The sequence below is a fragment of the Papaver somniferum genome, chromosome 5 (assembly GCF_003573695.1).
Source record: "Papaver somniferum cultivar HN1 chromosome 5, ASM357369v1, whole genome shotgun sequence".
In the NCBI taxonomy this organism is placed as follows: domain Eukaryota; kingdom Viridiplantae; phylum Streptophyta; class Magnoliopsida; order Ranunculales; family Papaveraceae; genus Papaver; species Papaver somniferum.
In genome coordinates this window covers 131,056,504-131,071,324 of record NC_039362.1, presented here as the reverse complement: position 1 = coordinate 131,071,324, position 14,821 = coordinate 131,056,504, and the positions used below count along the sequence as shown (strand labels likewise).

At 36.0% G+C, this 14,821-nt stretch overlaps 1 protein-coding gene across 2 annotated transcripts; it reads left to right on the top strand.

Annotated features, from left to right (window-relative positions):
• Positions 1 to 1,523: 1,523 nt before the first annotated feature.
• LOC113282720 (dynein regulatory complex subunit 6-like) lies at positions 1,524 to 8,510 on the top strand. Of its 2 annotated transcripts, none has more exons than XM_026531777.1 (16): positions 1,524 to 1,804; positions 1,941 to 2,170; positions 2,258 to 2,398; positions 2,511 to 2,718; positions 2,960 to 3,106; positions 3,240 to 3,314; positions 3,609 to 3,680; positions 3,931 to 4,002; positions 4,252 to 4,323; positions 4,492 to 4,563; positions 5,193 to 5,264; positions 6,283 to 6,354; positions 6,824 to 6,967; positions 7,070 to 7,141; positions 7,653 to 7,799; positions 8,021 to 8,510. In XM_026531777.1, the coding sequence occupies exons 2-16, from the start codon at positions 1,967 to 1,969 to the stop codon at positions 8,203 to 8,205; spliced, it is 1,755 nt and encodes a 584-aa protein (XP_026387562.1). In that variant the 5' UTR covers positions 1,524 to 1,804; positions 1,941 to 1,966; the 3' UTR covers positions 8,206 to 8,510. The 2 variants fall into 2 exon arrangements, with proteins under 2 accessions (XP_026387562.1, XP_026387564.1); XM_026531779.1 differs by having other exon boundaries at positions 1,912 to 2,170.
• Positions 8,511 to 14,821: the final 6,311 nt, after the last annotated feature.

Below are 14,821 nucleotides of genomic sequence, written 5' to 3'. Positions count from 1 at the left end.
ATCACCACTACAACTCCCATGTACAGCTCAACTACAACAAGTCAGCTGTACCAATTCTTCTCGGACAGTTTCTTGGCTCCTGCAACAGCTGCTTGCACTCTACCAACATCATCACACCTGCAATGCATAATTAATCGCAGTTTCATTCGAACACAGACCAACACATACCACTTCAGTTGCTGCATCTCATTCTGTAGCTCTAACATCATTACAACTGCAGCTGCAACACCATGGCCAGCTTCAATTCATGACAGCATCTTCTTCTAGATGTGAATAGCTTCAAACCCTCTCAGACCACCACAACTGGCGTTCAACTTAGAAACCCTGATTCCATTTCATGAACACCACCATCAACAGCTGAATCAAAACTTAATCTCAGCATCGAGAAAAACCCCAAAACTGACAAACCCTAACTCTTCAATTTCAATTTCAATTTCAACTTCTCTTCACAGCAGCCGTCATGACTTGCCTCGGCTCTCTGAAATTGAGGTGGAGTGAAATGAAGAGGTGAAAATTGTAGAACCACCTCCATCTATCCTCAAATACCCACACTTGAAAACAGATCAAATACAACAGCATCACCATCGTTATCAAGATCTAGCCACTAATTAAAAAGAACTGCCGATTGAGTATGAATAAAAGTTATTTAATCAATAAGCAGATAATCATCTACAACTTCAAAAGCTAAACAAAGGAATTTTAAACAAACAAATTTTATTATTATCAGTCAATCCTCTAATTGATAAAGAGATTCGAGATATACGTTTGACAAAAACAAATTTGCAGTAAACATTTACAACTTACGAAATTAACAACTTTGAATTTTAACTTTTAGCTACAACCCATCATTAAACGTTACTAAGATAGCAGATCTGAAACAGTGTCTCCTCATTATAACACATGAAAAGATGAAAATTTCATCAGGACAAGAAATTATTACATAGATGGAGAGAATGAAAGGCCAATTTTGAGCGGAGCTTGGAACGGAGGGTGAAAGCAGAAGAGTCAGATGCGGAAATTTTAGGTTATGTTTGTCTATAATTGTTAACGACGTATATATATAACCTTTCACATGACCGAATTAACCCCAGAAAAACAAATACTTACAATACCCGACTACCCGCCGGGTAGGAACCGTATGGAACCATTTATTAACGGGTCTATTCGGGTAATTATCCGTCGGGTCCTAACTTGTTAATGGATCCTATTTTAGGACCCGAAACCGGACCCTATTCTCCCGGGTCCGGTTGCGGGTAATGAGTACCCATTGACAGCCCTAATTTTAAAGGATTAGATGATAAACATCCATTAAGTTAATTAATCAGCTAGTTTGCATAATTAAAAAATTTAATACCATACTTATATTTTACTCCACGTGTTCTCATTGGGCACAACAAAAGGAAACAAAAAGAAGTCATTTTTCCACACACGAGGACCCACACTCGTCCCCTTCCTTATCCAGAAAAACACTCAACAAAATATCCATGATTCCAAAGCATTCAAATCCCGAACCTTTCGCCAGTTTCTCTTTATTACGCCAAATGTCAATCATCTAACACCTCTGGATTTTGGTTCGGTATTCCATTTTCCATAACACTTAGTTTTCTGATCCTTCTTCTTCTTCACAACTAAATTCCATTTTCCTAAAATAAAAAATCCTTCATAATAGTTCTTCGATTCATCTTATGGGTTGATTGATTCTAAAAACTTCTCTGTCTTTTAATCATCTTCATCTAGTTTTTATTTTTATTTTTATGATCTGTTTCCTCCGATAAAAAGACCTTCAAAAACAGTTCAGTAATAAGTAAGTAATTAACTGAGCTCTACTTATCGATTGATCAATCGATTGTTTAAATTCTGAACTAGTTTTTTCTTTTTTGTTGGTTTTGATTATGTTATTTGTTACCGTAGTTCGGTGATCGGATTATTTGTTACTGTAGTTCGGTGATCGGAAGAAGAAAAGGAGATGGGTGGAGCTTGTTCGAGGAAGAGTGGTGGTGGAAGTAGTTCAAGTACTGAAGACGGTATACAAAGAGGAAGGTATTGTAAGAGTGGAAGCTCTAAATGGCTACGGACATCATCATTTACGCGGCTTAGTCTTGATAATAATCAGCAGGGGAATATCAACTCACCATCTTTGTTGGAATTATGTATTCAGAATATATGTCAGGTAGTACCAGTAGTTAATTTGCATTTATTTTTGTGATTTTTTAACTTTTTTGGACATCTTAATTTGATGATTCAGTTTTAATAACAGGATATTGATGTGTATGTTGAAAAGTATGGTACCTTTGATAAGCTCCCTAGGGATATAACTCAGCAATTATTTGATGAATTAGTGGTTTCGTGTAAATTGAATGATGTTATTCTTGAAGCTTTTCGAGATTGTGCTATTGAGGTACTATCTTTGTTGCCCAATCTGTAAATTGATTAGTTGAATTTTTCTCATAGTTGTGTATGTTGCAGTTATTATTGTTGGGAATGTTAATTTGGATGATTTTCTTATACAGGAAATCTGCTTGGCAGAGTGCCCAGGAGTTGAGGATAGTTGGATGGATATCATTTCATCTCAGGGAGCAGCTTTGTTATCTGTTGATCTTTCTGGTTCTGATGTAACAGATTCTGGGTTGAATACACTTAGAAAGTGCAGAAACCTTAGACAATTAGCTTTCAATTGTTGTGACCAAATATCAGAAAATGGAATACAGCATATTAAGGGTACTCTCTCTACTCATTTGGTGTGTCCATGTATGTGTTAACATTTTATCAAGTGGGTTTTATGTGTCCTTGTACGTATTATGAGCCCCGAAGCATTTTTACGTACTGCAAGTCCATTGCTTTATTAGCAATCTTTGGTTTTGTTTGCTCTCTTTATTTTTTTTTCCTGCGTCCACCTGGATAGTGTTTACATCTATGTTCCTTTTTCTTACATTTTCATGATTGATGGTTGAGTTTACAGGCCTATCAAACTTGACATCTTTGAGTTTTAAAAGGAGCAACACCATCACAGCTCAAGGATTGAGCGCTTTTACTGGTTTAGTGAATTTGATGAAGCTGGATTTAGAGAGATGTTCAGGGATTCATGGCGGACTTGTTCATCTTAAAGGTTTTTTCATGCTATGCTATTCCAATTTTTAAAATGGATTTCTCACTTCTTTTCTCTATCGTCAAGCAGCATTTTTTTTTTTTGGTTTTTTGATCATGGTTCTACTCTCTTCTTACATCTGCTTTTGTGGCAGGTCTGACGAAGCTTGAATCACTTAATATTAGGTGTTGCAATAGCATAACAGATGAAGATATGCAACCTCTTTCAGGTTACTTTCTAACATTCATACTCATTTTTTTTGACTTCCAATTTATGGGACATTTCTTTTTAGCCGTTTGTATCTTAAACCTCTTTCATGCATTTAGTGGTACTGCTAAACAAGTTGAGACTCGACATATTTTTTAGGTTTCTTTCTTTTTTTCTTGTTTACATCGAGTGTGCTATGGTATACCATCTTCTCTAATTATGTGGCTTATATTAATTCCAGGAAGTGGAATGTTGTTTCTGCTGCACAATTACGTTCTTACAGCCTTGGTATCTTCTAATTTCATTAACTTTTCAGGGCTTACGAACCTGAAGGAATTGCAGCTTTCCTGCAACAAGGTCACAGATGCAGGTGTTGATTATTTGAAAGGTACATCGATTTCATCTTTCTTTGTTTATCATTCGTTATGCATTGCACTTGATTAGCACATTGGTTATTCTACACAAGAAAGTTGCTTTTTCAAATCTTCATTTTGTAGTAGTTATTTCACAGTGTTCTTTGGGATGGTTCTTTCATTTTGTTTTCTGTGTCTGTCTGTGCCATGTGCTTTGGCGCTTCACTTTTTGAAAGTATGTATTTTGGAACTCGAGTTACTGGAATAATTATGCTTCCATTGCAGGTTTGCATAAACTACTGTTACTGAATGTTGAGGGATGCCCAGTTACCGGGGCATGCTTGGGGGCCATTTCAGGTCGATATCATTTTCTATACCTTCCATATTCTTGAGCTTATTTTCTTTTCACTAACCACCATATTTTATTGAAGATATAAGAAGCAAACCTGCTGTTTATTATTCTCTCGACCTTTGATAGGAGATGAGAAGCAAAATTATTTGCTTACGTCTTGCCACTACAAGAGTAGTTCGAGTCTTCTATATCTTTTTAGGCATTAAGTTCTGCTTCCACTTTTGACAATTAGCTTTTTGTTTTGGTTTAAGCAGATCTTTTGGCTCTATCTTATCTGAATCTCAACAGATGTTCATTTTCTGACAATGGGTGCGAGAAGTTTGCTGGTGAGTTTTTGTGCTGACTTTGACAGTTGTGTTGGGTGTAAAAGTAGGCGTTCTGGTCGCTGAAAATCATGAGATAACAGTTTATATAGAAAAGAACTCTGAGCCGTTGTATCTTTTAGGTGCAACAATGAACATCTGAATCTTGTCTGCATTTTTCTTTCTTTGCAGGGCTTCTTAACTTAAAGGTGTTGAACTTGGGATTTAACAACATCACAGATACAAGTTTGGTGAGCCTTAAAGGTAGGGGTTAGCAGCACTTTTGCAACTACTTCTTTATCTTTGTAAGAGGACAAAAGGAAAGCCAAAAATTCTAGCTATCACTTGGTGCCAAGTAGCCAATAAGACATGTAAATAAATATATTGTTTAAGTAGTCAATGAGGATTTATTGGAGATTCTGAATGGTTCTCAAATACATTGTTTAAGTAGTCTGACATCTTTGCTCGTGTTACCTTGTGTAGTGTGTGTGTAGTGTCATTAAATTTGAAGTTTGTGGCTTTTTTCACTTTGTTTTTCCTGAGAACTCTCAGAAACTTTTATTCATGAGATAGGAACCTTAGGGTGGTGCTGGAATAGGAACCTCTCCAATTATCTTGGCTGCACAATAAGTCTTCTAGAGATTATTGTGAATTTGTAGTGTTGTTGTTGGGGTGATTTTGCTATGTAATTATTGTGGTGGGTCCAGATCTTGTCAGTTACCTTTGACATAATATGAAAACCTGATGGGATACTTTGCAGCTGTGGTTGATTATACACAGGGCCAGCCTTTTTGTTTAAAGGTTCTGTAAAAACCTAGCTGGGCATGGAAATTTAAACAATTTGGTAATGTTTCATGAATTGTGGCTTGCTAATTCTGTTATATTTCTTGAAGGTTTAACAAAGTTGGAGAGTTTGAATTTGGATTCGTGTAGGATCGGTGATGAAGGCCTGCGGAACTTGACAGGTTGGTTTGTCAGATACAGTTGCTCTATTTTACCCTTTCTACGGATTGTTCCTGTTGAGTCTTTTATTTTATGTTTTGAAATCAACCAGGAAGGTAGAACTTCATACTTGAATTATCCTATCATTTGAGTTGATGGGTGTCAGGTTGCACACCTAAGCTTGAATCACCATAGGTGCCCATACTCCTCTTTATATTGTCTCTATTAGCCTAGGTCTAATGTCAAACGATCTACTTGGATGATCACGGTAAGCTAGATGGCTACTGATACTTCCCCTTGTTTCGTTGGGAGGACGAGTCCGTCCTTTTTTGCATATTATCCAAATGAAATTACCCATACCTTGGATTAAGCATGTGATAGTATGTTGTTTCTTTGAATAAGTGTACTTTGAGTTCGAAAAATGTGTCCGAGCTTGGGTAAGTGGGGTAATGGATATATTTTGCTGCTAATTTTCCACTTATTTGAATAACCATACTCTCATTTTATGTTTATTAATTTTTCAAAAATTAACAACAATTAGCACACAGAATCCAGGACACACTCTTAATGGATATATAAGTTAAAGGTTGGTAAACTAAATAATTTATTCCTACTCATTTTAACTTATACATCCTTTAAGATTGTGTCCCGGTTTCTGTGTGCTAATTTTTTTTGTTAATTTTTGGAAAAATTAATAAAAATAAAATGAGAGTACGGTTAGTGGGATAAGTGGAATACTGGCAGCAAAATATTCCCAGTATCCCACTTTCCCAAGCTCATACACATCTTTCGAATTAAAAGCACACTCATTCAAGGAAACAACGTACTATCACATGCTCAATCCCCAAGGTATGGGTAATTTCATTTGGATATATATGCAAAAGAGGACGGACTTGTCCCTTCCTCCCAACAAAACAAGGGAAAGAACCAGTAAAATGTCTCTCTAACACTCAACTTTGTTGTAAGAACTACGATTCCACATTGCTTCTCTAAGATGTGAGGATACAAATTTATGTTTTTCTTAATGGTTCTTTTTCTCAGGTCTACTGAATTTGAAGAATTTGGAATTATCCGATACAGCAGTTGGAAGCACTGGGCTAAAACATATTTCTGGTTCGGCCCTTGTCCTCTTTTTATTTGTTTTTCTAGTTTGGAAGGGCAATAAACCTGGTTTTCGAGTCTATATTAGGATGGACACAAATGCTACCATCTGGTTTGTTTTTCTCCAATTGTTCTAATCTGGAAGTGTCAAACTTGCCATTTTATACTGAATTTTTCCGCAAGCAGTAGCGATCGTATAGTCCATGGGAACGTATGTTTATTAAAACTTAGTGGCTAAAGATTGTTATTTGGAGAGCAAGTGGATAATGAAGAGTTGTGGCTTGCTAGTTGCAAGACTAATGAATTTATTTATCCAAGACTAGCCTACTTGTTAATGAATTTTGAATATCCCCCGGCAGCTCTCTTCTCTACTAAATTAGACAAGATCTTCTCCTACATTTATTGTTTCTTAAGATGCAGCTGACTGGTCTTCCATCATTTTTTCTTTTTTCCATTAATCAAGTCACTCGCTGTTGTGTAGGGTTGGCTAGACTGGAGAATTTGAACCTATCATTCACTGTTGTTAGTGATGGTAGCTTAAGAAAGCTATCTGGATTGACATCTCTAAAGTCACTTAATCTGGATTCTCGCCAAATTACGGATGCTGGCCTTGAAGGTCTTACTGGTAAGAAATTGTCTTACAAGTGTTCTTCCCAGCACATGCATTGATAATTCCGTATAACATGTAACTGATCTATATGCTTTGTTATATGCCTTGTTGATGTAGGTTTAACTGGGTTGACTCATCTAGATCTGTTTGGTGCTCGCATTACTGACAGAGGCACAAACTGGTTGCGATGTGAGTTCCATAAAATACAATTCTTATACTTGTGATCCTTCGTACTTATTCTTTAACTTTCTCGAAGGTTTTGAATCTGATCCTGTAACTCGTCGTGCACTTGCTCTTGCATGAATGTCATTTCATTCATTAGAGCATGCTGGTACTGCTCAAATTTCAACAGAATACCAGTAGTTCATGGTTTCACTTCAGGAGTCATTGTCGAACTTCGTATTGTATTAGGAAACTACAAATCTTATGCATTCCGACTCTATTTAAATGTTTTCAAACGATGTAGCATAAGTGGTTACATGCAAACATACCGATAGCTTATTTAGTGCTACCTCCTTCACACAAAAAGTGGGTCTTTCACTTGTCTGATTTTGCCTGTTTTTAGGCAAAAATAAAAAACTGAAAGACCCACTTTTTGTGAGGAGGGAGTCATTTGCATGTCTTTGATATATTATAGTCGTAATCTTTTTGGAACCGTAAATTGCTATGATAATCCATTCTTACATTTGATGCATTGCAGACTTCAAGAGCCTCCGATCTCTAGAGATATGTGGTGGAGGAATCACAGATGCTGGAGTTAAAAATATTAAAGAGCTTGTTACCTTGACGCTATTAAATTTATCGCAAAATGCCAATTTAACAGACAAAGCCTTGGAAATGATTTCCGGTATGTTTATCTTTTTTGACATTCTCTTGGGCTTTTATCCTTTCTGTCGTCTTAAAGGCATCTTGAATGTTGAGTTTTAGTCAAGTTACATTCTGCTTCACGAATCCGAATTGTGGAATTGGATTATTGACCACTCATATGTTGGAATATATATGCCGACGCACTGCTTAATTGTTGACTTGGTTTTGCTGCTATGAAATTTCTCTACTATAAATGTGCAGGTTTGACTGCATTGGTTTCGTTAAATGTTTCAAATTCACGTATAACAAATGCGGGATTGCACCATTTGAAGCCGTTGAAGAATTTAAGATCTCTCTCCTTGGAATCATGTAAAGTTTCAGCAAGCGAAATTAGGAAGTTACAATCCACTGAACTCCCAAATCTGGTGAACTTTCGACCCGAGTAAAGTCCACTCCTGATAGCAGCACTGAGCATTCTCAAAGTTCCAAGGGTATGTTAAAGAAGTCTGAAGATACAATGTTCAACAATATTCATTGTAAATTTTCTCATTGTTTAAAGTTTATTTTCCTGACTTGGTGCTTGGTTGCTTAATTGAGACGCACTTTTCTTTTGGCAATCTCCTTGAACATAAATTTTTCTTGCCTCATTTTTCTTAACTCAATTTGCTTTGTACATATTTGTGGATTACCTCACTGGTTTGCTAGTGTTGTTACTCTACTCTGCCTTTTGTATATATATCCTTCTTCGTAATACAATCTCCCTATTTAAACTAAATAAATAAATAAGTATGAAGTTCCCTCGTTATTATTAAGAAGTCAAGATTACAGAGTTTAAGATAGGAAACGAGTTCCTTCTTAGTTTATCAAAAAACAGAGTTTAAGATAGGAACTTAGTTTATCAAACTTTATCAAAAAAAAGAGTTTAAGATAAGAAAAGAGTTCCTTCTTAGTTTATCAAAAACCAGTGTCTTCGCCTCGCGAACTAAAGATTCAGTCTAGAAACATGGTACACTCAAAGATATTGCTTATTTTACTAGCTTATTTTCAAACTCAAAACACACATTACTAGTAGAATTAAACAGAGAAATGCACTTCTTGATATTATTTTGTTCTCTCCAGTGAGGTTGGTAAGAGTTGTCTCCAGATATAGCAGATACAAGATTTCTGCGGTCATTGAAAATACAATGGGAATCCAACTTTAGTTTCCTCTATCTATTTGAAAACTTGTAGAATGCTTTAGCTTCAGCGTCTAAGGGGCTGGGCTGGCTGCCCATCCTGGCCCTGCTCGGAACTCATGGTAGTCTCCTGAAAAGTTATTAATAGGGGTGAGCAACGGACGGACGGTTGCGGATTAGGGGTCACCCGCAACCAAACCGTCAAAGTTGCGGATTTGGGAATTCAAACCGTGACCGGCCCAATCACCCGCGGATTTGCCCTCTGCGGATCAGCGGATTTTGCGGGCCGGTTGCGGATTAACCGGGGATTTGATCACAAGAATCATCAAAAAAAAACTAAGTATAGAAACTAGAAAGTTACAAACTAGAGTACGGCGTTTTTTTTAACACAAAAGAGTTCTAATTCAGTAATTCAAAAGCAACAATAGACATAAGATAGTTAACAGCTAACACAAAAGAGTACTAATTCAAATGCAACAAGTCTGGTGCCAAGCCATATGAATCTCTGATGCCAAAAACTGAAAAAGAGACCTTGGATTCGAGTACTAGTTTATTCAATCCATGATAGATATGTCTGGAATTTCCTGCAAGATTTCTGCCGCATCTGTAAAATGAGGAGGAGTTATAGATAATCAGTAAACACTAAATTTGGGCATCATTCTGATCATAAGTTCCTAATTTAATCTGATATATCATAAGCCGAAGGAACCAATGTCACAAACAGCAAAAATCTTAAGGGGAGCAAAAATAAGCAATTCTCGAACAAAAATAAGCAATTCAGTTCAATATCTAATCGCTTATTCTCATATCAAAAACATTCAAACAGGATCACTTCAATTCTGCCATGCCAATCAACATTCAGATAGACATAAGACAAACAAGAACTCCACCACAATCAGCAACTAATATACAAAGCAAGCTGTAATTTCAATTTCTAACCACACATTTCTAAGTTCCTTAAATGCCAGATATGACATAAAATGTAAAACACTCAAAGCACATCAGTTCATTTCTGCCATGTAAATGAGCACTGAGATCATAGACAAAACCCAAAACACAACTCCACAGCGAGCCAGTAACTAAATTCAGAACTGTAATCTTAAATTTCTAACCATTGTTATTAGAAGAATACAAACCTTTCTTAGCAACGCTTCCTCGTCTATATTCCTTCGTCTTCAGCCGACTAAAATTATACTTCTTTTCTTCCTGGATGTGAAGGAAAAGCTATCAACATTAATAACCCCTTTTCCAAATATGATTTATTCACAAAAAAATGGTACCCATTGATTGAACCAATGAAAATCAAAAAATTAATTAGAAATTGAAAATGAATACAATTTAACCTTAATTCCCAAAACAAATATACACCAATTAGAATTCCCTGTACCCAATTGAATTCAAAGTTACTTAACCCTATTTCCCAAAACAAAATAAGAACTCAAAAATGAATACAATTAAATGAGAATGAATCCCCTGTTCCCAATTGAATTGATAATTGAAAGTTAACCCTAATTCCTAAAACAAAAATCTGAACTAAAATTAAAATTATCTAAATTTAATTGATAATGGAAACCACTAAATCATACAAATGATCTAACAAATATCAATCTCAAATTCTCAATTTTCAGTTCCATATAATCTTAGATGAAAAATCAAACTTTACACCAAATTAAAGTAAACCTAAAAGTAATTACCTTTTATGAAAGAGTCAAAGAATATTGAATACATGAACAGAAAGTGGTATTTGCTTGAGGTTGCGAGAAAATCAAATAACTATCGCCAACGATAGTGATTAGTGAACAAAGAGCTTGGCTATTAACCTAGAAACTTAAAGAAACGAAAGAGAAAGAAGAGAAACTTCTCTGCAAATCGAAGATGAGACGATGAACTCGAAGAAAAAAAGATGAGACGATGAACTCGAAGAAAAAAAAAGGCTATTAGGGTTTAGAAATATAAGATCCTTATATATAAAACCCCAACTTCCCATATTATCCTTAATACTTTTAATAAATTCCCTAAATGTCCTACGGTGCGGGTAATCCGCGGTTATCAAATCCCAACCGCAACCGTAACCGCACCGCGTGCGGATTTGAAAATGCACCCGTTTCCAGTCCATAACTCTTGCGGATTAGTTTTTACCCGCAAATTTGCGGACGGATACGGATGAAAACCGCGGTTACGGTTTTTCTGCTCATCCCTAGTTATTAATAGAGATGAGATGGCAAAACCCATTAAGTGATTAATATCCTTATAAGAAGCATCGAATCTGACAGTCCAGAGAATCACGTAGGTTTCTAGCAAAAATGAACCGATACACTTTTGGGAGTGCTCATAAACGAGTGCGAATTCGTGCACACTCCTTAACGAGTGTATATTTCACATTTCAATCTCTACCCTTGATTTAATTTAGGGAGTTATGTAACGAGGGTCGTGATTCTAAACATGGAGGGTAATGGGGCCATCAGTTAAATAATCAACCAATCAGAAGTTAACGTGAAATATACACTCGTTAGAGGAGTGTGAACAGATTTGGACTCCTCATAAACTCATATTGTATTTTGGAAATAAAAAAATATGATTAGGAATAACATGGTTAAAAAAAACACCGTTCCTATAATTCAAGATCGGCCAAATAGTGGAAGCAATTTTAGTTTAATAGCACCATCAGTCATGCAAAAATGAAACTAATTCTTTATATTATCACAACGATTCATATTAACCATGTTCATGGAGTATAAAGCATGCCAGATGTGCTTAGTAAATGCAGTTAAAAAATAAGTGATTTTCATCTTCAAGTTGACTATCAAAACAAAGACTACAACAAGGATAAACATGCTTATTGTATTGAACTAATCTTTTTCCAAGGGGTAAAACCTTGGAGACTAACTTCCAACAAAACATCTTAATTCTAGGAATACTATCTATTTTCCAAAGTGATTTCCAAAAGAGTTTTTCAGCATTATTAGTATCAGTACTTGAGAGGAAGTGGTACACTGATTTTGTGGTGCACTCCCTCGAAGCATTAGATTTTCATCTTATTCTATCAGGCATATCAATGCAGAGAGATATAGATTTTATTTTGTTATGCATTGAAGGGTCGATATACTTTTCAATCGTTTTATCATTCTAATTTTCCTGACCGTCAGTTAGTTGGTCGACAGTTTGGGGAGTGCCATTATCATGGAGAGTGGGTTTAAGGTCAGATTCTTGGTTTGAAAGCCAAAAATCAGACCAAATGCTAACATGGGAGCAGTTAACCTGACGTTCATAATTATAACTAATTATAGCTAAATCTTTCTTTATACTTCTCCAAATCCAGGAAACGTTATGTTTTCTATAATGAAACAGAGGATTAGTTCTAGGAAAATATTTATGATATAAATTTTGCACCCAAAGATGATCAGGATTATTTAACAGACGCCAAGCTAATCTAGTAATCATATAAAGGTTTTGTTTATGGGGATTTATAATTCTTAGACGCCCAGACTCAAAACTTTAACAAATACTAATCCAAGATTTCTTGTAGATCCCTTTAGCAACATCTTTTTTGTCCCACGATAAGTCCTTCTGCGTTTTCTCAATGTTGTCCAAAGCAGATTTAGTGAAAGCAAAACATTGCATTTCACAGCCAGGGTAAGCATTAAGAACTGACTTAATAAGGATAGTTCTGCCCGCCTGAGAGAGAATCTTGGCCTTCTGTTAGAGCACTGCTCGTTTGAATTCGCAAGTGTTGCTATCTCAAGCTTGTTTGTCAAGTTTAGTTGCCAAAACTATAAGTCTTGATTTCTAGTCTACTTATAGCTAAGTCTCGGATTTGGATAGAAAGTTCAGTTGAGATTTAGACTTCACGGAGTTCATCGATTGAAGACGAAGAACTACTTAGGAGAGCTTGTGGAACTTCATCAACAAAAGTTATGTGGAGACTTGAACTCATCTATCACTCAAAAGTATATCTACTTTATCTCTTATTTGAGACAAAAGTCGTATAGCTATATAGACTTGAATTATACACATTTGATATTTCGAGTTAAGTTTAACTCGCTTACATATTTCTCGAAATATGTGTTGGTAAGCTTTCGCTTTAACTAAGTTCATCTTATATTCTTGACGAAAGTCAAAAGATGATCATGTGAAAATCGCCTGGTAACATCTTATATGATTTGTGTGAGACAGTCATTTGGTGTAAACTCGGAATGTTTCGTATTGATCACTCGATCACCTGAAAATTGCTTTGAAGCTAATAGTTTGTGTGAGACAGCTATTCCCGTCTTCTAAGAATGTTTCAATGATTGAAATGGGAGTTTATAACAATTAACCATTAATTGGATATAGCACAATATGCTAACTGTTGCAAGTTATTCCAAGTCCGGGAACCATAGTATGCATAGCCGTATGCACTGCTTTGTTAGTTGAAATCCGAGAACTTAGTATGCATACCCGTATACGTACTGGCGTAAGTTCAAGTCTGGTTTGTTAGTTGAAATCCGAGAACTTAGTATGCATACCCGTATACGTACTGGCGTAAGTTCAAGTCCGAAAATTCAACTGAGTTTGGTGGTGTACGACAATATGCATACCCGTTCGCATACTGGCGAACCTAGACCGAATTCGGCTACTTAGGTATGCGTACTCGTTTGCATACTTGAGTGGGTTATGTTCTAAAATCGGTTTGTTCATGAACTAATACATTTATAGATTAAGGAATGCAATCTTTTGCAAACCGTGACTATAATGTTCATGAATTGATTCGAGTGAATCAAAATCGATTTGGCTTCAACTGTGTCTTGTATACTTCTATGAGAATATAAACAATTGAACAACTCTATAACTAGTTTCATTTGAGTCATTTGAACTAGTTGGTTAAGATGAACAATGTTGATATAAAAGTGTTCATATGGATAACTTCGGTTAACTATTGTTGAGCCAACAAGGTGTACATGTTTAGGTACAATTACTCATATCTAAATGAAGTCACTTTTCATTCGTGTGTAACAAGCTAAGTTCGATCTAACGTTTGAAAGATATTAGCTTGAGTCTAATCAGGTTTTCATCTAACGGTGAATATTGAATGCTTTGTTACCAAGGTAGCATTGATTGCAAACCATGATTTGAATACTATATAAGGGAGAACTCTAGCAACTGGGAAACCTAATCCCCACACCTGTTGTGTGATACTAGTTGCGCCTAGAGTCGATTCTCCTTTAATCTAGGTTTTTCCTAAAACCATTATAGGTTAACGACTTAAAGACTTCATTCGGATTGTGAAGCCAGACCCAACTATTTTCTCTATAGTTGCGTGTTCTGATCTTGCTTTATTCTATCGTATTGAGTACTATCTTCTCCAACATTTGCTCGAGATTTAATCTCCGATAGGAAAGATAAAAGTAGTCACAAACATCTTCGTCTCATCGTTTGTGATTCCATAATATCTTGTTTCACTACCATACGATTAAGATTATTGTGAGGTGATTGATATTACTAGGTTGTTCTTCGGGAATATAAGTCTGGTGTATCAATTGGTTCCTGTTCACCTTGATTTATCAAAAGACGGAACAAAACTCATAGGTATTTCTGTGGGAGACAAATTTATCTATTCAATATATTTTTCTATGTGATACAGATTTGTTTATCAAGTCTTTGACTTTGGGTCGTAGCAACTCTTAGTTGTGGGTGAGATCAACTAAGGGAATCAAGTGTATAGAGTCCTGCTGGGATTCAGAGGCGTAAGGAACGCGACTGTACCTTGATCAGTGTGAGATTGGTTAGAGCTTAACTACATTCCAGTCCGAAGTTAACTTGCAGTAGGCTAGTGTCTGTAGTGGCTTAATACAACGTGGTATTCAAATCTGGACTAGGTCCATGGGTTTTTCTGCATTTGCGGTTTCTT